The sequence below is a fragment of the Opisthocomus hoazin genome, chromosome 4 (assembly GCF_030867145.1).
Source record: "Opisthocomus hoazin isolate bOpiHoa1 chromosome 4, bOpiHoa1.hap1, whole genome shotgun sequence".
NCBI lineage: Eukaryota > Metazoa > Chordata > Aves > Opisthocomiformes > Opisthocomidae > Opisthocomus > Opisthocomus hoazin.
Genome location: NC_134417.1, coordinates 8,347,227 through 8,369,910, shown reverse-complemented (window position 1 = coordinate 8,369,910; position 22,684 = coordinate 8,347,227). Strand labels below are relative to the sequence as shown.

The 22,684-nt window shown below is 41.6% G+C and overlaps 1 protein-coding gene across 2 annotated transcripts in view; it reads left to right on the top strand.

The window, feature by feature from the left end:
- The window catches only part of EPHA4 (EPH receptor A4), a 107,346-nt gene that overhangs the window by 77,097 nt on the left and 7,565 nt on the right, over positions 1–22,684 (top strand). For both annotated transcript variants that reach the window (XM_075417840.1, XM_075417839.1), the window contains exons 6-15: positions 1,363–1,487; positions 2,647–2,806; positions 4,745–4,856; positions 10,028–10,086; positions 10,872–10,985; positions 11,166–11,351; positions 15,330–15,391; positions 15,927–16,136; positions 18,643–18,792; positions 21,276–21,469. In XM_075417840.1, the coding sequence (XP_075273955.1) occupies positions 1,363–1,487; positions 2,647–2,806; positions 4,745–4,856; positions 10,028–10,086; positions 10,872–10,985; positions 11,166–11,351; positions 15,330–15,391; positions 15,927–16,136; positions 18,643–18,792; positions 21,276–21,469 (1,372 nt within the window). The remainder of the gene's footprint in view (positions 1–1,362; positions 1,488–2,646; positions 2,807–4,744; positions 4,857–10,027; positions 10,087–10,871; positions 10,986–11,165; positions 11,352–15,329; positions 15,392–15,926; positions 16,137–18,642; positions 18,793–21,275; positions 21,470–22,684) is intronic.

Sequence of the window (22,684 nt, the reverse complement as noted above, 5' to 3'; positions counted from 1 at the left end):
AAAAGAAACAAAAAGAAAGGGAAAGGGGGAAAAAAAGAGCAACATGGCTACAGCTTCAGGGGACAAAAGAGGAAATACATTCAATTTAGGAAGACCTCTAATCTCTGGTTATACAGGACAGCTTTGTTAGATAAGATTAAAAATTTCATGAATGTCCCTTTTTATCCCTGGAGACTCCGCCATTTATACCAGCTATTGTCAGCATCAAAAGAGCTTGATAACAGCTGGCTAGAGACGTGACCACACAGCAACACAACAGCAAGAAAGGGGCAGCCGGGTTCATAAATCTTCAGAAAGCCCGTTCCCCCAGCGCAGCCATGAATCTGCTGCTATCACAGTCAAAGGGAGAACGCATTGTACTCCAGCCAGTCAAAAACCTGAACTTCAGCATTAGCAGGGGCTCTATTGAAAGTGTGGGGTGCACAATGAGATGTTTTCCATTATCTTCTTCATTGCAGCCCTTATTACTGCACACAGATACAGTTTAAAGGATCTTTGAGTTTATCTTGTTGCTAGGTAGAGTTTTTCTAAAAATCGCACAGCCCTTACCCTTGGCAGTGTAATCCTGCTTTTTCTATTCATTGCATCAATACAGCGGCACTTGGGACAGGGTCAGATGATGCCAGTTTGGTACACAATGGACCAATCTCTGATATCTTCTGGCTGGGAAGGAGCTATCAAAGCCAGAATCTGACCCTTTGGCGTGGAGCTTCCCCATTCTTCAGGGACTGCTCACAGACTCGGGCGTAAGCAGGGCAAGTTAGGAAGCACAAATTGGCTCAGGCTCTTGAAATACAAGTTTCCTGGTTGTTGTGGGAGGGTCCAAATTCATATGTATTCAGCTTTATTCTGGTCTTACTTGATTCAGCGGCAATATTTTCTCAGCTTTAGAGAAAACTAGATTAGTCCCTCAGGAATTTCATAGTTCCTGTAAAGCAAATAGCTAATGAAGCAACATCAGTTAATTTTAGGAGATGGAAGAAGAGAATGACTGTGGACCAAAAAAAAGTACGTTTCTGTGCACTGTGCCTAGCAAAGAACAAAAATAAGACAGAATCTTTTAGTACTTTAGCCTCTTACAGAGGGTTGTACCTTGGCATCATGAACATGGCAGTGTTCAGACAACTGTATTGTTAATTGAAACCCACCTGTCCAGTATTGCCCGGAATCCAAGAACAAGCTTTATTAGAGAGGATTAAACGCACTTTCATTAGGGAAAACAGGAAAAATACTTAATGCTTCTAACCTCCCCTCTGCAAGAAAAAAACAATTTCTGAAAGTGCTCATGTTGTGAAAGCTCTGATTAAAAATATATTATTCTCATTAAAACTAAATTATCGCTTACAATTTTTCTTCTGGCAGCTCCATCTCCAGTTGCTTTGATCCAGGCTAAAGAGATAACAAGGCACAGTGTTGCCTTGGCTTGGCTGGAACCTGACAGGCCAAATGGAGTCATCCTGGAGTACGAAGTCAAATACTATGAAAAGGTACTGTAAAAAAATTTTTTGGGTTTGGGGAGAGCTTTTTACTTCATTCCATTACCATTTATTTCCAGATAGGATTCCATCATATAAAACCAAATAGATTAAGTTTAATAAAATCCAATTAAGGATTTCATGCACTTGAATGGTTGCTTGAAAGAATAAGACGCATAGGCTGTTCCAGCTGTATGGTACAAGTTTATTTTGTTATTTTTTCCTACCTAGGAACTGCGCTTTTGTAGCAAGCATATTTATAATGTGAATCAATAATGTTGGGCAGAAGTGAGCCATTAGCTTTACTTCATAGACAGAAGTATAATAATGAAGTATATAATAGTAATCATAATAAGATCTGTTTGCCGATAGCTTCTGCCTAGACTGATAGCGTGGGCTGGATTGCTTTTAATAGAGAATAAGGAAAGAAAATGACATTCTTCGTACTTGCCAAGTTAGAGGGGGATGTTATTCCTACAAATCACTTCTCAAGTATGGAACTATGAAAAGAGCTATTTTCTTTGAAGGTTCTCTGCAAAAATGAACAATTACCTGCTCTTGCTTATGTGCACTCTCTCTCACACGCACATGCATACCTCTAAATTTTTTTCATAATCACTTGTTTTTGTCCCTAACATATACAGAAAAAGTCATTTGATTTGCAGGGAAGCTAGATTATTACATTTTCTGATGGATTTTCCAGCCAGAAATAGAACAGTTTAAGACTGGACTTTTTGGAAGACATTTTCTAAGTCTTTCTTTCTTAAAATATATATATATATATTTTTTTTTTTAATCGCTTCTGGCTGGTAAGAGCAGAAAGAAGGGGCCAGCAAGTGTGAGTAAAACGTTGCTTGTTTGTCAAGAGGATTCTGTTCGAAGGCTTGGCTCTTTTGAAAAGGATTTCGTTGTGTGACTTCTTTAAATAATCGGTGATATATGAGCATCATACCTACGACCTCATCATCCTTTTTTGGCCTGCTCAGAGCTCTGTGCAGCATGCAGTGCTAGGGGTATTGAGCAACGCCGACAGCAGGAGCCCTCGGCACGTATTTTGAGAATTCCATCATTGTTACTCATCTTCTTTCATCGTGACAGTTTTGGCAAGGAAGTGGGGTTCCATGGTTCATGGTGCATTTTTACTTGATCACCACTGTTCTTCTGTTGTCAGGACCAAAATGAGCGCAGCTATCGCATTGTGAAGACAGCCTCCAGGAATACTGACATCAAAGGCCTGAACCCTTTGACTTCATACGTATTTCACGTGCGGGCCAGGACAGCAGCAGGATATGGAGACTTCAGTGGACCATTTGAGTTCACAACGAACACAGGTAATGACATGCCCACTGATGTCTTTTGCTTGAGCAGAGTGCAAATGTAACTGAGCTGTGTGTTGGGAGTTTCCTGTTGGTTGCTTCGACTGTGGTTTATCTGTTCTGGGAAAATATTCTTCCATCGCTGCATGACTGTTAGTGATGCCATGAATCTGACCCGAGACATCTGTTTGGATATGCTATATTCTAGATTATAGCAGTGAAAATACTTCAGAGTGGCATAAGGAGACACACGCCCTATAAACACTTGGAAGCCGTTGATGCTTGAGAGATAAATGTACCTATTTTGTTTACTATACGTGTAGAAGTTTGCACATGTTTTTGGAATATCTTAATTTGCAGAGGAATAGAACCCTGTTGCTCACCTTTACAAGCTACTGACATAGAATCATAGAAATCATAGAATCATAGAAAGTTTTGGGTCAGAAGGGAGCCCTAGAGGTCATCTAGTCCAACCCCCCTGCAGCGAGCAGGGACACCGCTAACTAGATCAGCTTGCTCAGAGCCCTGTCCAACCTGGTCTTGAATGTTTCCAGGCATGGGGCCTCCACTACCTCTCTGGGCAACCCGTTGCAGTGTTTCACAACCCTCATTGTAAAGAATTTCTTCCTTAAATCCAGCCTAAACCTACCCTCTTTTAGTTTAAAACCATTACCCCTCGTCCTGTCACTGCTGTCTCTGCTAAACAGATTGTCCCCATCTTTCCTATAGGCTCCCTTTAAGTATTGAAAGGCTGCAATCAGGTCTCCCCGCAGCCTTCTCTTCTCCAGGCTGAACAAGCCCAACTCTCTCAGCCTGTCCTCATAGGAGAGGTGCTCCAGCCCTCGGATCATTTTTGTAGCCCTCCTTTGGACCTGCTCCAACAGCTCCATGTCCTTGTGCTGAGGGCTCCAGAGCTGAACGCAGGACTCCAGGTGAGGTCTCACCAGAGCAGAGTAGAGGGGCAGAATCACCTCTCTCGACCTGCTGGCCACGCTTCTCCTGATGCAGCCCAGGACACGGTTGGCCCTCTGGGCTGCCAGCGCACATTGCCGGCTCATGTCCAGCCTTTCGTCTATCAGTACCCCCAAGTCCCTCTCAGCAGAGCTGCTCTCGATCCTTTCATCCCCCAGCCTGTATTGATAGCAGGAATTACCCCGACCCAGGTGTAGGACCTTGCACTTGGCCTTGTTGAACCTCTTGAGGTTCACACAGGCCCACCTCTCCAGCTTGTCCAGGTCCCTCTGGATGGCATCCCGTCCTTACATACATCAATCAGGTGTCCTACATCAGCTCACGTATTTGCACTGTTCCTTAGACAGTCATATAAAGACAGAATGTTCGAATTATGTTGTCAGTAGAGCTTTTCACTTTGCTCAAGGAAACATGCAGATTCAGCCCCCAGAATATTTGCTTTTTGGTGGCAGGAAGGCAGTGTGACCAAGCCTATTTTATTTTGGGCATACAGGTCTGTTTAAATCAATTTAAGGTCATGCCAGTTAGTGGCAGCATCCATCAGGATGTTAACAGCTGAAAATAATCAATCCAGCGGGAAGAAGGAAGACATTTTAAAATAACTTACTCTCTTTGTGTCAGTTGGGGAGTGATCATCTGGCCCCACTGAGAGAAAAAGGAGGAGGAAAGAAGAGTGGAAAGCAATTAGAAAGGCAAAAAAAAAGCCAGCCATTACACTCTCTGAGCAACACTGAAGGGGAGAAGGAGAGGGAGTCCTTGTTCCCAGTGAACTGAAGTTCCCCAAATCATTATCAAGCACCATGTCTTCAGCTAATTAGGGCCCTGTCAGAAAATTGTGTCAAATGACTATATAATAAAGGTCTGAAAGTAGATTTGAGTGCTACTCTAAACTGCCTTCACAAGCCAGAAAGCCTCAGTGAGTGCTACCTAGGTTGAATTTTTGAGGGTGTCTGACACTAATGCTCCTTTTTCTCTTTCCAGTTCCTTCCCCCATCATTGGCGATGGTACCAATCCCACAGTGCTTCTTGTTTCAGTGGCTGGCAGTGTTGTTCTTGTGGTCATTCTCATTGCAGCCTTTGTCATCAGCAGGAGGTAAGAACTTAAGCTTCTCTCTCTCCCTCTGTCTTTCATGAGGGAACTTTTTGTCTCCTCCAAACAAAGCTAAATTCTTTGATTAGCATCATAAACAGTGCATTTGCATTACAAGCCTTCTCCCATGTAGCTTTGATCTTCTCAACATTAGTACCAAGCAGCATGTGATGTAATGGCAATAGTTCCAGCTCTATTTGCCCTTCAAATGCAAAGCCGATTCCAATAACTGGCATTGAGAAGCAAGCCAGCTAGAGATTTGTGGTTAGTATAATTTGAAGTTAAGTTTAATGGGTATGGGTACAGTAGATTTTCTTGGACTGACTCCTGATAGAGAATAAACAACTGCGCCGTTGTGAACTAAGCCATCAGACTGCTATTCTTGTGATTTTTTGTGTTAGTCTGTATGAGTCCGCATTAGTCTTTAGGGTTAGTCCTTCCAGTGTGAGTGGATATGACTGTAAAACAGAAGCCACAGTCGTTCAGCATCATATGCAGTAACACAGCAGACTGTATTGATAGTTATTTCATCAGAGCAGGACCATAATCTTCTACCAAGTACTTGTTCATTCTCCCAAATTCAACCCAGGCATCAGGAACAATCCTGTGAATGGGAGGATAGTGTAGCAGAAGCACGGTGTGAGTGTTTCTGTCTTCGTCTTTGTGTTCAGTCTCATTTAAAAAGATCAGCATGATTTTGCTTCAGTGCAATTCTGAGATAAAACTGGATGTATCATTACTGTATCTGAAGCCTGGGATCTGAGGAATGCACGTTTTGTTGTTCTCTGTTGATAAGTTTAATGGCATCAGCCATAAATGTGCACAAATTCCTCTTGATTTGCTCTCTTACTTTAAATGGTCTTAAAGAGCAGTTAAGTCACTATATTGTAATATCTGGGAAGTAGACATGCATTGTTACAGCTTGCTGTGGGTGTTCGTCTCAAAGCCTCCATGCTGGCAAGAAGAGAGAAGAGCAGAACATATGAAAATGTAATGCAGAGAGACAGGTTTATTAAAAGCCATTGCAACAGAAAATAGCATCAATGAGCTTGATGACTTAATCTCCTCTCCGCTTTTATTGATCACTTTATTATTTAAGGCAGGATTGATAGCAGGATACATTGGATTTCTAATTACGAGTTGCCACCTTGGAGAATTGAGCCTGTCTGGCTGCTTTGAGATGATTCCTTCCCTTCCTCCCCCTATAAAAAAATGTCACTTCCCAAGGCTGATAAACACTGCTTGGTGATTGGCCCTCAATGGATCACTTTTTAGAAAATGAAATGTCAACCCCTTGGCCTCATATTGATTCTCTTCAGTATCGGCCATAAAGCTGTCAAAGGAAAGGCTTCCTGGAGCCAGGTAGGTGACAGACTCACTGATGTGGGTGCGCACTCAGGCAGGTCTCTTCACCACTCAGGCTGTCTGTTCAGTTATCTCTGCCCACAAGTGTTCAGCTTGGATAAAGACAAGACAAAGAGCAGATGGGCAGCAGGGGCAAGAGGCTGGTTCAAGCACTGATGGGAATGGAGATAAAAGTATGCTGGTGGCCGTGGCTCCAGAGATGCCCCATAGCTCTGCACTGGTAGGTCTCGGAGGGGCTGTGGAAGGGGGAAGACATAGCAAGATGAATGAAATACTAGGACAGTGAAACTGCTCTGTGCATACTAATGCATGGTCCCTTGCTAATTAATAGCCTTGCTCAATACACAGCTCTCCAGTAGCTGGAAGTAGCTCTCAATAAACAGAATGTACTTAAATATTCACTATTACTCTAATGATTGTAACCACTTTACCATTGTCATTTAGAGCTGTGGGCTTTGGGGATATTTTATGATGTTCCTACATCAGTAGAAGTTAATAGCAAAATAATTATACTTTGTTCCAAAATTACTTCAGATGAGAAAAAGATTTTCTGTCCATACAGTCCCTGTGAAGAGGTTTTGTAATCTAGCCATGACCTATAAGTTGTATTTGTAGAATCAAACTCGTGCTGTGGCCTGCAGACATGGCCTCTCTGCATCTGTGAGCCAAGTGTGGGAACTGGGCATATGCTGTAGATGCCCACTTTTGAACCCTGGGTTATTATTACTAATTGAGCATTACATTTCTTCAAGTCATTAGTCAAATCCCAAAATTTGTCTTTACAACAGAATTTGTCAAAGGACTTTGCCTTCAGGAAGCTCAAGCTGTTTGGTTCTGTCCTGCGACCACGGCATTTGTGTTAACATGAGAACTATCTGCCTAAATGTTAGTTTAAACTTACTGAGGTTGAGATGAGCTATGGGTAGAGCAGAGTGCAGGGGGAAACATGAGTGTTTCTAAACCCTGCCCCGCAGGAACGCTCAGTAAAGTTACAGTATCTCTGATAGAGTTGTAAAGGATTTGGGAAAGCACAGAACAGAAAGAACCACTTTCTAAAAGGGCCTGGGTGGAGCAAGATGGCCTTACAGAATCCTCTGGTCATCTGAAAGTTTCTGTCAGAAATTCTTCCCATTGATAAATTGGTTCGTTGATCTTCTGCTCCGTAAACAGCGGAACGTGTTTGCCCACGCTTTGGCGATGGTGTTGGATCAGGTGTTCCATCAGCCTGGTGCCGGAGCACTGCAGCACCCCAGCCCCTCTTTTGTCTGGGGAGGAGGAGGTGAGAGCAGTGGTGCGGCACTGGGTCCGTGCTGTTTCACCTCGTTGCGTGCTAATACCCTCTGTTGTTGCCTCCTCTTCATCGCCAGCCCCCACCTGCAGATCTGCCTGTGTCTCAGACCCCACAGCTTCCGAAAGTTTCTGTGTTCTTTTCCTGAATACCAGCTATTTAATCACCACTGCCAAAATGCCTGTAATTATGGGGTTCAGATCTGCGACAAAGGCTTCTTTCTGCCGCTCAGGTGAGCTGCCGCGAGAGGCAGTTCCAGCCCCGCAGCGCAGGGTCCCCGGCTGCCCCCAGCCAAGCAGGAGAGGTCAGCAGGTGACACAGGGAGAAGTGGAAGTAGGTCGTTAGTTGGGAAGGTATTATTTGAAGTTAATTAGCTACAATTATATTACTTGAGCAGTAATCCCTTTGTTTCTCTTTGCTCTTTGCACGTCTTTGGGTTTTAGTGGGGAAAGGTTTTTATCTGTTAGGTGTTTTTTATCTGTTAGGGTGTTTGTACCTTTTTAAAATAAGATAAAAAGCATTTTTTCATACTTAAAATTCTTTCATGCAAAGCCTGTTGGTGTTTCATATTTCTCATCTGTGCTTGAACATTAATAAAACGAATTGGAAGGGGTCCTGCTTAAAATGCAGAATTTCTTTCCTTTTTTTCTTTCCTCTTGGAGAAGTTGCGTGGTACCTGAAACCATCTCTGCAATCCCCTTAGCTGAGATGGTCCTGTATGGCACGAGGTGAGATTTGTGCTGCCTCTTCCTTCTTACTTGGTTCAGTAACTGGGAGCAGAACACAGTCTTTTTGTTTAACTCGGCTCTGTTATACCAGTGCTGGAAGTCCTCAGGCAAATAAATGGTTTAAATTGATGTTTGGATTCAGTGTGGTTTTTAATAATGCCGCTCTTGTGATTTGGAGCCATTTGTGTTTAATTGACTTTCATCAAGAAAAGAAGCTCCCAACCATTTATGGTTGGATGTGTACCTGCTTTTTATGACTGAACACAAGTGCTGTCGATGTTGTTGGGAGTTACGAGGCTTGGTTCAAAGATCAGGTAGTCTTCACAAGTCAAACAGGATTTTTTTTTTCCCTTCTGTTTCACAGTTAATTTATAGTTTTTATTATTGGCATGGTATGTTTACCACCCAGCACTAAAAGACTCTAAAGACAAAGGCTGGGAAATGTCCTTTCAGCTGACAAAGATGGGAAGCTGCCATTCCCCTCAGGCCAGGTGCAGGGTGGGAAGGGAGAGGCTTTCTGCTAATAGGCAGCAGGGTTTTGCTGATGGGAGGAGAATGGTGAGACTCAGGAAGATTTGCTGCAAGCCAGGCTCTCAGTCACATGTTTCCTTCCTGTTATCTGCAAGATTTTGACACCTTTTAACTCACGTCTCCCAACAGGTTTTTTCTCTCACTCACTCCCGTTTTCTTCCTCTACCCATTCACCATTTTCAGACCTTTAACCCAGTCTCACCACAGTGTCCATGGCAGGCCTGGTCGTCTCCTGCCCCATTCCAGACAGCGGATTGCACATCGCAGGCAGTGCCTTTCTTGCATCCTGTTCTCCAGGCTTGATTTCTACTTCTTCCTTCCCTCTTCTTCACACCAGCCCAGACACTTGCCAGTTAGCTAACCTGGGTCTGACACACTGGGAGACTTGGGCTTCCACAGGAACAGACAAACTGTGGAGTAAGCAACGATAAGCCCTTGTCTTTCAATGTCTGTTCTTACATCTGGTTCTGAACTTTCAGTGAATGATGGGTAGAAGCCCAAATCAAGTCTCTACATCTGCTTACCATTAGATTCTAGGGAACTTCAAATACATAAGTGGATACAGTGTCATCTGTGCAGGTGTAGAAATAGTAATCTATACAATGAACATACTATACTACAATATTGTCTCCAACTCAGAGGGTTAGTAGAGGAGCTCTGCCATCAGGAGCTCTTCGCCCCCTTCAATTATACAGTGATTAAAAGAATAAACAAAATCCTTGGAACCTGCATTTTTGATAGCCACGGGATATTTTTTGCTACCATCCAGATTTCTCTGCTAATAGACTGTTTCCAGTTCTAAATCTGCAGTTAGATAGGTGTGTTGGTATTGGTATTTGCCTAATTATGTCTGAAAATCAGTCTACCAAAACGCTTCTGTTGTAGCTTTTAAATCCATATAGGATAGGGCTAAAAAGCAATTTGACCGCTTTTTGCACAGAATTGCAAATGCACGTTTGAAGAAAACGTAGCCAAAGCGCAAGCTTTCTTTTCTTTCTTTAAATGCTGAGATGCAAATATGGAGATTTGTGTTTCCCTTGATGCTTTGTTGATGCAAATAACACTTAGAGCACTTTGAGCAGAGGAGTCTCCTACGCTGCTGGTAAGTGTATGTTGTGTAGTGGGCTGTTGTAGGGTTGGATTGCTGCAGAGCACAGGTCGTGGCAGGTGCAAACAGCTCAAGTCTGAGCAGGTCAAGACTGAGCTTGTCTCAAAGAAAGATACTTACTTTGAACTGTAATGCTCTTTTTTTGTTCTGACAGGCGCAGTAAGTACAGTAAGGCTAAGCAAGAGGCTGATGAGGAGAAACATTTGAACCAAGGTATGAGGCAGTGGTGCTTGAGTGTTTTGATTTGGTTCATAAAACATGTACCATGTTTTAATGCTTCAGAAATAACAGAAGACATTCCTCTTCAGATGAATATGTCTCCATTTTCCTCTCTTGCAAACATCCTTTTTCAAAACTATGCACTTTAGTAACAGGGAAAATAGAAGTATCTGGGTAAAAATTTTGGAAGAGACAGGAGAAAGGTTTATCAAGTTTTTCTGTTGTTCCGTTCCACTGAAAGATATCTGTTCTTGGCTAGTGGTATCTAGGCATGATTTTTCCCCACAGTACTCTGCTAAGGCAGTTTCTGGATGGGCCAGAGTCAATCCTGCAGGAAAGGAAATGTCAACTTTGCTACCTTTTTTCCAGGGCTGAATCCTACTGTTGCTTCCATCTCAGTCATCCAGGTACCAAATCTAGGACCTGAGGTCACAATTTCTTGGCTCCCAAAAGGGAATGTGATGTGTTTTATTCTCACAAGTCCATAGACAGGCTATTGGCCTGTTAGTGATGGCAGTGATTTGTGAAGCTCATTTATTGGCAAAAACCTGATTCTTTACATCAATATTGGGAAACATTAAATGTTTACATAAAAAAAAAAATCACATCGGGGAGAAAAATCCATTAAGTCCTGTCTTCATCAGTCATTCCTGGCTTACAGTACATTTTTATTGTATACTCTCTTTGCTGTTGTATATCATTAAGGCTTCAGTCTCATATGCTCTGTGTTCAGCAGCATGTAGATCAGTGATTTCAAATAAAACATTTCTGCCTTGCAGGTGTTAGAACATATGTGGATCCTTTTACATATGAGGATCCGAACCAAGCTGTGAGGGAATTTGCCAAAGAAATTGATGCCTCCTGCATAAAGATTGAAAAAGTTATTGGTGTGGGTAAGTGCCAGAACTTCTGCATTTTTTTCTGTAAATATAGTTTTGAATTTGCTTTTAGGAAACATGGGATCCTATGATTTTTGTATGACAGTTCTCCCAAATGAACTGACATAACAGTTTGACAAAACAAGTCTGTGCTTCGTGTTCATGACCATGGATTCTTGTGCCTTTTTCCTTAAGGGGAATTTGGTGAAGTATGCAGTGGACGTCTCAAAGTACCAGGAAAAAGAGAGATCTGTGTTGCTATCAAGACTCTAAAAGCTGGTTACACTGATAAACAAAGGAGAGACTTCCTGAGTGAGGCCAGCATCATGGGACAATTTGACCACCCCAATATCATCCACTTGGAAGGTGTAGTTACTAAATGTAAGTAGGTCATTTTCATGACAAGGCCAATTTGTAAGTCACTGAGAAATTAAGTCTGTGGTGGTGTGGCTGTTTTTTTTTTTTTCTTTTTACCCTCTTTCCTGTGAAATGACAGATGGAACAGATCCACTGATAGCTAATAGGAGGAAATCAGTGCAGGACAAGTCATTAATCTTGTTGTCAGCTATAAATGGGTTTATGGTTTCAACTGATACTCTATCTGTAGGCAGCTTGTACAAGATTTTGTAGGGGGAATTAATACTGCAGGGATTGGCTTTTTTTTTCCCCTTCTTGGTATGCCAAGCAGGCATCTTTCACATCTTTGCTAGACTGAGCTGATTGTTACAGGATAGGCAAAAGCAGATGGTGAGCAAAGAATTTAAAATGGTTGGGGGAAAAATACCAAAACAAAACTACAGAGTCGTATGTTTAAGGTACAAAGCACAGATGTAAGGAGCAAGCCTTTGAAATGAAGTAGACTATTTTAGTCTGAAACTTGTGTATTTGTTTTCTGTGATTTACAGGTGTGATAATTTCACACTGCAGAATTTACCCGGCCGGTTATTTTGCTTGTTTGGTTTGGGTGTTTTTTAAGTCTGTTACCATTGTGCCATGTACCCTGCTTCAGAAAGAGCATGACAGTGTTCATTGCGTGCTATTTCTGAGCGAGAACTGAAAATACACCTGTGAGACAGACAGGCTTGGGTATGGCTTGATAAGGGGCCACTGCTATGGTGTAGGTATTGTCCCTACTCTGACTGCCCAAGGTAGCGTGTTGGCAAAGCCTGGCACTGATCGCTAATCCTAAAACACCCTTTGGATGTAGGGGCTCATGCTCAGGGCAGCAAAGAAAACAGGCAGTGATCTTGAGAGCTGCTAAAGGGTGGAGTTTGTGATGCTTACCTTCTGTAGCTGATGGTGTGCAGGATGAACATGAATGCAGGGTACAAATAGTGTAAGGAATTAAAATTAGATACAGATGAAAAGTTAAAAAATCAAATACTACTAGAAGACCAAAGTATCTCCCATAGAGGGTTGTCAAAGCCATCAACACCACTGAAAACCCCTGTGCCTCTGGAATGTTGCTGGGATACTTACTCTACCACTTGTGTTTCTGGAAGTCTTACTCATTTGTATTTCCCTCTCCTAGTCTGCCTTCTCTGAAAATGGCTCATGCAGTGTGTCGCTGTTTGCTTTTCAAGACAAATTCCGCTAGGCAAAATAGGGGTTTGGGCTAATTTTGCACATCGTTTACTGAGGACCTCCATCAGAACTGAAATTGAAAGATAATACTTTGTTTAAATTTTGCAGGTCTGATTTTCTCTTTTTGTTGTTGTAACAAAGAGAGAGGGCGGTTGTGCTCAGGCCAGTGTTTACTACAGACAGGGGTTTTTCTAGCACCACTGTAAAAGAAAGGTGACAGGGGAATCTTTGTGTTGGAATCTCACCGAGGCTGGAAACCACTGAGCTATTACAGCTCTAGCAGTTATAAATGGCTGTATACATTTGCATAATGCAGTTGCCACTGAATTAAAATGATTTGAAATGTTCACAGAAGATGTGGTAGCCTGACCCGAGAACATTTCATTGCCTGGCTTGCAGTAAATGATGCTTCCAGCAAGCCAGCCAGGTTACCTCAGAGCTGGTGTGTTTGGTAAACAGGGCTACTTAAGAAGACATTTATCTCAATTTCGCCAAAGGTTTTCTGAATGCTGTGATAAATGAATGCATTTAATAAACTGAAAATTAAAATGTGAGATAAATAGTGGTGTAGATCAGGGTTGAGGGAGGCAGCAAAAAACCATGAATACATTATTGGCTGCTAGTCAAGTACTTTAATAATTGACTTACTGATGGTAACTTCTCCTCTCTCTGTTCCCCCTCCCCTACTAAAGAAGTGCCTGAGTAATGAAATTACATGTTAATGCACTGAGTCTTCCTTTCTACGTTGACATAGTATCTTTTGATTGAGGAAGGTTAATTAAAACTCATTTAGCTGTGTTTGTTCAGTGGAAGGGTTCCGGTCACAGTTGCAAAGGATAAATGAAACAGTGACATACGCACGTTTGCTTGAAGTGTTTTTTCTTTCTACCGAAGAGTGCTTGCAAAAGTGAATTAGAGGGAGACTGGTGTTTTACCATATCCTTTTCCTTAAGGGACAAGTACTCAGCCAGGGTCACTAAGCCCTTCATCCAGAACAGGTTGCTTTATGCAATACCATCGCTTCTCTGCTGTGTTCATGCAAATCAGAAAGGTTTCAGCTACCAGACTGGTATTTCACTGGGTGTGCCAGTTTTCATGGGATCAAAACAGTAAGAGTTTTCGTATCATTTGGGAGTGGAAGGAGAAGCAGAAATCATAAAAGGCCTGCAGAAGAGAGGTTAGGACTGAAAAGGTGAAATAAGTAACGATGGATGAAATAAGTGATGTATCACACATAGATGTTGTCCTAAGTGAAACAATATAAAGTTTTCAGTACAGTCAGTCCTTATAGTATGTTGTTTTCTAATAAAAAAAAAGGTTACTTCAAAAACAGAAATCCCTGACAGACGAAGAGAGAAGCATCTTGGTGAAAAATGCATGGAGGTAGAAATGATATGGGGAACTTTCAAAGCTGCAACATTTCATGGTAGGGTAATTGTCATAGCTGGTTTTTCTGGAGCACATACTTGCTGGTGACAGAAGCAAGGAAAAGTTGAGTAGTTCTCATACCTCCGGTGCCAAGACAGGATGGAGCTATCTACAGTCTAGGTGACATGTCCATTGAACCGTTCTTACGCCTTAATGTTCCCTTATTCAGAGCTGCTTCTGGAAGTACAAAAGCAGAGTGTTTGTGGGACGCTGTCTTTTATTTAAGAAGAAACTCTATAGATCCTGTAGCTAAAGCCTAACTGGGAGGAAGGGTTACCATGCCAGCCTGGTGCTGATCATCAGGTGCTCCATTGACTGCAGGTGGTCTTAACAATGCTCACCTTGGGACCAGGCTTTTGCCATTTGACCTTTGATAAGTAACTTCTCTACATCTCCCATAGCTTACGTTTAGAATGGAGATGATACTGGACCTTTTTCTGCAAATAGCTAAATGCTGGATATCCAGCATGATTTAACCCTCTAAAATAATTAGTGTTACTTCTATGTATGTGTTTTTAATTTCAGCATTGTATGACTTTGTAAAGCTCTTAAAGACAACATCAAGCATGATTTATGTATTTGCTGTTGTTTAGGCAGGAGGGTGCCTAGAAAGCATCCCTGTGTCAGTAACATTACATTACATTTCTCTTCAGATCGCCCAGCTTGGTTCTCTGTATTGCAGCATGGAAAGCTGAGTGCTGCTGAAGCAGTATGCCCCACATGTGACACAATTCATTGAGTCATTTGTCCTGTGGTTGACTTCATGAGGCAAATGGCTTAGGCTCATTTATAAATAACGAGAGACACGGGATACAAATTCAGGACAGAGAAAGTTGAGAGAAGCAGCTTGTATTTTGCATTCTTGAATCCAGTTGTCTTGGAATACCTTGTAGCTGCTGACAGCTTCTCACTCGCCTAAAGTGTTGATCTTCCAGAAGAGGCAGAGAGGCCAAAGCATTCACAAATTCCATTTTGATGGAGGAAGGCTTTCTAGTCTGCAAGCAATTTAATTACACTAAAGATTTTCGTCAAGTTTTGAGCAGATCGTTTCGTAGCTCTCAATTATCAATTCCTATATTCCTTAGAGAACAGGAGCCGCTTTAGTTAAAGACCTTGTCAGTGAGTCAACCGAAGGATTAACCTTCCAGATGGGGCCCTTTAAATGTTTCTGTCCTATAATATTTCTTCTCTTGCTTCCCACAGCTGAGGCATAAGCTTGGTGCTTTTCAAATTAAATTAGATTGTGTAAGCCAGGTGTCTTGGCAGTAAAATCATGTGCAACCCATTTTTATCCCATTAACATCGGTGTTCATCAAGGAATTGTGTTTTTCTTTCTGCGAACTCTAGGTAAACCGGTAATGATCATAACTGAGTACATGGAGAATGGCTCCTTGGATGCCTTCCTCAGGGTAGGTGATTTCTTCATAATAAGCTAAGGAGATTTTATACTGGGAAACATTTTCTGGTTTTCATTCTGGCTCTTTTTTGCAGAAAGATACTGAACATTCAGCATTTTTAAAGAAATTGTTTGGATGTCAGAAATTCTGTTTTCTGGTGTTGCTCTTAGGGAAAACCAGAATAAATGTAAGGTGAAAGAATATAGAATAACTGTAGTGTTTAAAATAGCAGAGTCTTAAATCATGCATGTTTAATGGGAACAGTTCTGATTTGCTCCATTTTTGAGAGCATCGCAAAGCTATAGACTCATTAAAACAATATTCATTGCAAACTGGATACTGCATCACTGGAACCTGTGACAGAACCTCTGGGTTCTTACTTTACTGGTGAATTATAGACACTAGTTAGAAGAGTGAGGAAATAACGTTGCATTTTATTTAAGAGAAGATAGGAATCCAGAGATATGCTCTTCGCCAGTTTCAGCAATGACAGTAATGTAGCTTTTAGCTTAATGCTCAGTGATTTTCTTCCTTTCCTCCTATACAGAAGAATGATGGCAGATTTACGGTCATCCAGTTGGTGGGGATGCTTCGTGGCATTGGTTCAGGAATGAAGTATCTGTCTGACATGAGTTATGTGCATCGGGATCTAGCTGCTCGAAACATACTAGTCAACAGCAACTTGGTCTGCAAAGTGTCTGACTTCGGCATGTCCCGGGTCCTGGAAGACGACCCTGAAGCAGCTTATACCACACGGGTAAGGAGGGAAAGAAAATGTACAGTGGATTTCCTTGCCTACATATTGGTTTTGTCTGACTGTGTGGGAGGTGACAGTTTGTTTTAAAGTAATGTCAGTCACAAGTGAAAACCTGTATCACAACTTAAAAATAAACATTGGCCTGGACTCTGTAGCTAGTATAAATTGATGTAGTGTTATTGCTACATCAGTATTTCTTCTCTGAGGATGTGACCCCTGTATTCCTCTGGTTCCTTCAGCGTGCTAGAGTGCGTGTCAGGAATCTGATGCCAGAAATTAGCGCTTGGGCTTCTATTCCTTCTGATATCTATAGACATGCATGATGATTTCCAAGTGGCTAGTCCCACTGAGATTTGATACAGCAAGTGTAGATATGCCACTAAACAAAAAAAAGATAAATCCACTTTTGCCCATCATAAAGCTAGTCATAAATTTGACATAAATAATTTGGGCTGGGAAAAGAGTGAGGCCTGCATTCCCATTTTTTTTTTTCCCATTTTATCTATATTTCAGCATTCTGCTGTTAACTAATTTTGCTAAAGCCATTTTAATATGCTGCATGTGAAATAGTACTGATGCAAGTACTTCTGGCCACAAAACAACATCCCGACCATTACCAGCATTTGTACCAATACCTCTGTAATTAACATGCACGTAAAAGAAGAAAAGTCAGAGTTTATATAGTCTCCTTTTTTAATTGCTTATTTTCTTCATTTTTAAATATCTGCCATTCTCCATCTGTTGTCCCTAGTGCAGAGCTGGTTTGCAGCACTTGGATTTTGCAGCTTAATCCCAACACATCCTTTAATGGATTCACAGTTCATTACAGGGAAGGATAGACTCATGTAGTATTAAATGCTGGCCAGCCTTGGTGTTTCTCACTCTTAAGGGTGGCAAGTGGAAGAAGCAGAAGTAGTGGTCTGAAAAGCTGTATTCAGGTAAATCAAAGTTTAGACAAACACACAAGGGCAAGACAGAAATGATTGAAAAGCTTCCCTTTGAATTTAGTGAGTGGAGATATAGTATAATGTTTGCTCTTAAGAGTAAGCTACAGGGAATCAATGGCATTTGCTTTACAGTTCATTGTCTTCATATGATATCAGTAATGAATCAGGAAAATTTGGATGAACTCCACTGTACTCAAGCAGCTAAATAAAAAGAGCCTATTGACAATTTTTAGAATGACAACCACGTTTAAAAAATGTCCACGCATCTGTGTCTGAAAGGAGGAATAGAGCTTTTTCATAATCAGAGATGATGCAACAGAATACAATTTTTAAAGCATCCTTTTTTTAAGAGGATGATGTGTTCTGCTCCCCGTTAGTAGTATAACTCATTAAAGTGAGAGTATCCTGTAGCCACACAAGGCACACAGTGCTGCAACCTGATTCACAAAGGGCCTGATGCAAAGGCCAAAGAAGTCAGGAGAAGGACCCTGTTTGATTTCGCTTGGCTTCGGAACAAGTCCATATTAAACACTTGAGAGAGATATTAGAACAATAAACCATTAAGTGTGCACATGCTGCACTCAGTTATGGATCAAAACTATCTAGAAGATTGCTGAGAAAATCCCTACCAAAATAAACTTTATCAAAAAAGCATAAAAGCAAATGAAAAAACCCTAAAACATTTCTTCAGCTGAAGTCGTTCCCCAGATGGAACTGCAGGAAACCAAAAACTCAATTAAAACCACCTTGCGTGTGAGCCTAAACAAAAGGAGAAATCTTTGGCCTGGGATCACTCAGCTAAGGCAAAATCAGATAAACAGGATGGAGTGAGTTCCTTTTAAAACAGTGCAGGACCTCAGTGGCCCAAATCAGATGCCTGAGTGTGTTTATTTGTTTAAAAAGAAGTACTGTAGCAAGAGGCAGCTCTCTCCAACAGGTAGCAAAAGCAGCCTTGTACCATGGTTTAGTGTTGAACTCCTCCCACAGAGGCTGGGAGAGCCCAGAGGCTTGCTTGCCTTCTCACATCTCTGGTAGGATTTGGGGTATTGCCCATGGGAAACACCACAGTATTCATAAATCTTCCTAGTTTATCTTCTATTTATTTTACCTTTTTGAAAAGCAAAGTGTTTATTATCCCATTTTTCTGAAACAGGCCAAACAGGTCAAACAGGAAAGTAAGGAAATAGTAATTAACAGCACATACTTATTTGTTTTGTCAACTAAATCTTTAATATATACATTGTAAAACCCCTGTCTTGTTCTCATGCTTCAGCATAGCCCTAAGCAGAGATCTCTTAGAGGATTGGTAAAAATACGTCTAACAATTTACTGGTTCGCCTCCTTGTGACTAAAGAAAACAAATGGGCAGCATTGCCTCCTGGTTGGATCTGACAGTTTTATGGCAAGAAAAAGAGAAAGTGGATGCCTTTTTAAGAAGGGTTTTGGAATTGTGTGCAGAAAACCATTTTGTATTTTTAATGGCAGTGTAGATCAGTGTTAGCCACGCACATTACTGGGTCAGTGACTCACTAGTCTGTGGTTCCTTTTATTTGTGACAGGGTGGCAAGATCCCCATCAGGTGGACTGCACCAGAGGCAATTGCCTACCGTAAATTTACATCAGCTAGTGATGTGTGGAGCTATGGCATCGTCATGTGGGAGGTGATGTCCTATGGAGAAAGACCTTACTGGGACATGTCCAATCAAGATGTGAGTCTCCTGAGCCTCTTGCTTTTCTCTCCCTTTCTCCCCTCTGCCTTCATCTTTGTCCCTAGATGTCTGCTGATGTGTTTCTGTGTTATCTGGTATATGGTTGTAAGACTTTTACTGCAGGTTTTTGAAAGGATGTCATGGGTGGTAGATTTCCATTTTCTCAGGGAACCTGTCTGGAGCTAGGACTTCCTTTAATACTTCAAGTCCGGTCTATGGTTAGGGAATAGGGGATTCTCAAATTAGGGTCTATAATTTGTGCATGTATCTTTTTTCGTTTCTTTTTTTTTTCTTTTTTAATTTTAGGAAAAATATCGTAAGAAAAATATGTGAGTACTGTCTGGTGTTCTCTAATGTCTTCCTAAAGTAAGAAAGAAGAATGGAGGGAAGGGAAACGTGTATTTAAACTGTCAGATTGTAATACTGTCAAGAGAGGGAAGATTTGAATGTTGATATTAAATCTCAACTTTATTGAAAGTCTTTAAGAAAAAGCACTTGAATTTAATGGGGCTTCCTATTAGTTAATTCTTCAAACCCCACTATGCTTGTAATTCTTCCAGATGATTTTATTTCTTGTAGGATATCTAAACCAACACATATGAAACCCAATTCTGATTATCAGTCAGAGCATCCTTGCGACAATTGCATAGCTGCCCCCTGAGGACATTAAAAAGCAGCTTTCCTAAATGACCATTCTTAAATTATGCATGTCCTGTTTAACTGTACCATCTGGACTACTTCAGTGTATTCCAAGAGGGAGCATGCACAATGGCTGCTATTCCAGAAGAGTATTTAATAATGATGCTAATAAGAGCTTTTGCTAATAGACTTTTTATTAAATGAAAAAAAAAATCCCAGTGAAAATGAGGCATAGGTTATCCATAATGCATTTCCCAGGGGATTTACAAACATATAAAGGAAGAAGAAAATGTTAATGTGAATATATGGTCATGGGAGTGGTTAAGTCATTTTACAAGTCATCTGCTTTCTTATGTAGAGCTGAACATTTTCAAAGAGTGTCTAGATGCGGATGGCATTTAATCTAAACAGGGGATATAATCTTAATTTCCTTCTGATGTGAAATGTCTCTTCTGGCACCCAATCTTGCCTTTCTTTGCTAACAGGAAATCATCAAGACTTAGCAAGAAAATAAAACACCAGATGTGTCTCAGTTATATCAGGCATGTCTACATAGCAAAGTGGAGCTCAATGCCACAGACGCAGAGCTGGCATATTCGGCTGGTACGCACTGCTAACGTGCAGTGCTAGACCGTGTCAAAAAGCTGCCTTGAACAGGACAGTGAAAGCCAGTATTACTGTCTTTGCGTGCTCTTTTTGGTACATGGCATAGCCATACTACTTTTTTTTTCCTTAATGGTGGTGAGAGCAGTGCTTTTCACAACAAAGCAGAAGTGGATTTCAAATTATTCCCGATGTTTGTTGAATCGAGAGAAATCAAAAGGATCTTCATACTTTCTGGAGCAGTGAGAGACAGTTTGTTTGTGGGCACTGAATAGCTGCTAATAGGGCCAGCATATCCCTTGCCCTGTCCTCCCAGTGGATTTTAGCCACTAATTGGACAAGACCAGAACAAGGGAATTTAGTGCAATTCAGTCTCTGTACACTCCTTGTCTCTAGTCTCATGGTGAATGCTGCCAGCAAAGTCATATTGATTAATTAAGATCTGAAGGCTTCTGGGCCATATCCCTGTCATATCAGAATTGAGTCCTGGTCACACATCATTCTCCTAAGAGAGCTAAGAAGCCATCAGAGTACTGAGCTCCGGAGCCCTTTTTGAAGGGTTGGAAATGACTTCAGCTTCTGAGTTTTTCTGGTTTCTATTAAATAAAAAAATGCATGCTTAAGCTGCTGCTGTGCTGGACTTCTGTAACTTTCTTGATAAAGCTGCACAGAAGTGTTCCCATCTCTGCATTTCGTGGTTCGAAGCATATGATGGTCAGAGAAGAGGTTCTCTACAAAGCCTGTATTACTGGTAGAGATGAGCTAGACCAGGAGGATAGGGTTGAGGGGATGATCTGCTGTACCCTAAAAATCATGGAGAAAATTCCATCTTCAACTTATCGCACCCAAAACTGACAGATTTGCTGTAGAGCTATTGCTTCTCCAACCCTCTGTCTAACAAGGATAGTTGCTTAATTCTAACAAGGCAATTTTGTCATCCCTGCATCCCATGTACTCATCCCATGTACTCTTTTGTGATACATTGCGCTGTTGTATCTATTGTCTGCTTTGGATGATTGTCTGCTTTGGACGCTCTACCCTTTTAGTTTTGAATTGCCGAGGAGAAATGACAGTTCTGAGACCACCAACTGCCCGAGTCTGAGTGCAGTTTTCCATGTGGTTTCACTTAATTCTGGATTTGTTTCCATGCTTTGGATTGCCCTAGGATAAATGATACTCAGCTGGAAGATGTGAATACTGTCTGATGTTCTCTAATGTCTTCCTAATTGTGCCATTTGTAGGTTATTAAAGCCATTGAAGAAGGGTATCGGCTGCCACCCCCAATGGACTGCCCCATTGCTCTCCATCAGCTGATGTTAGACTGCTGGCAGAAGGAACGCAGTGACAGGCCTAAATTTGGACAAATCGTCAACATGCTGGACAAACTCATCCGCAACCCCAACAGCCTGAAGAGGACGGGCAGCGAGAGCTCCAGGTCAGCTGTGCTGTCGTAATGGTGATGCACGAGGGAGCACAGTGGAGATGACAGGCAAAGCTGCAAGTCACCTACACCTCTGTGCTGGGATTAAAGCATGCCCTGTAGCTCTGCAGAGCCAGACTGCGCAGCAGACATTGCACCATGCAGAAGAGTCAGAGGGGTCGTGCTGGCACACTGCTGAACCCCACTGGGGACCCCGGACTCTCCTGGCTCTGTGAGAAGGAAAACTGAATGAAAAGAGCTGTTGCTGTATCACACCAATGCTGATCAAAATTGGTAGCGTAGTCTTAAGCATGTCCTGAAAAAGTTCTGATACAGGCAGGCTCTGTTTGAAGACAAAGTTTGCAGCCTCTTTTCCTCCTCCCCTCTAGTGAAAGGGCTTGAAGGGGTAGCCTTAATGCAGCGTAGCTAGCAGGAGTGATGTGGTTTTCTGCAGGAAAAGTACATCATCAAGTTTTATAAACCCTAGGTTTGTGTAGGATTTGCAAATGAGCGTTACGGCATCACAGCCAACGCCTTGCGGGCATTGGGAAGGTGTGGATTAATTTTTATGTGAATTTGAATTTAATTTTGTGGAAAGCCAGTTTCATGTCTCCACTGATCCCGCATTACATTTGTGTTTTGTTTTGTTTGCTAAGCATGGTATACCTGGTACGTGCAAAAGAAGAGCAGTAGGAAGGAAACTCCCAGAGTTGTAGGTTAAAACCAAAATGTCTTTGTTGGGGCAGATCAGCAGTTTGTTTAAGCTGATGAAACACTGCTGAAGTAATAGGAGCTTTACTAATTTACACGAGGTTTGTTGTATTTTTTTCAAATGTCTTTGCTTTGTCAGGTAAATTTGCTTACAGCAAATATGGAAAAAAGCTTAAAAGAAAAGAAACGAGGAATATAATGGGAAAATATCTTTAGAAGGGAAGGTACAAAAATATCCATTGGGCAATACAAAATTAAGATTCTTGAATCAGAGAAGGAATAACAGAGGTTCTGATTCAGCCTCCAACAGAACAACATCCTGGAAAAAGCTATTTTCATTTTTAAACTTGTAGGTCCCTTTGTTACTCTGGCTTACAATGTGCATTATCAGAAGAGAGATTATTAATGCTGTGAGGCCACTATCACTGCATACATTCCAGATTGCCCTAACTGGATTGGTAGCCTGGCAAAAATGTATCCACCCTTGAGGCTTAAATAATTTACATAGTGAGAATCACA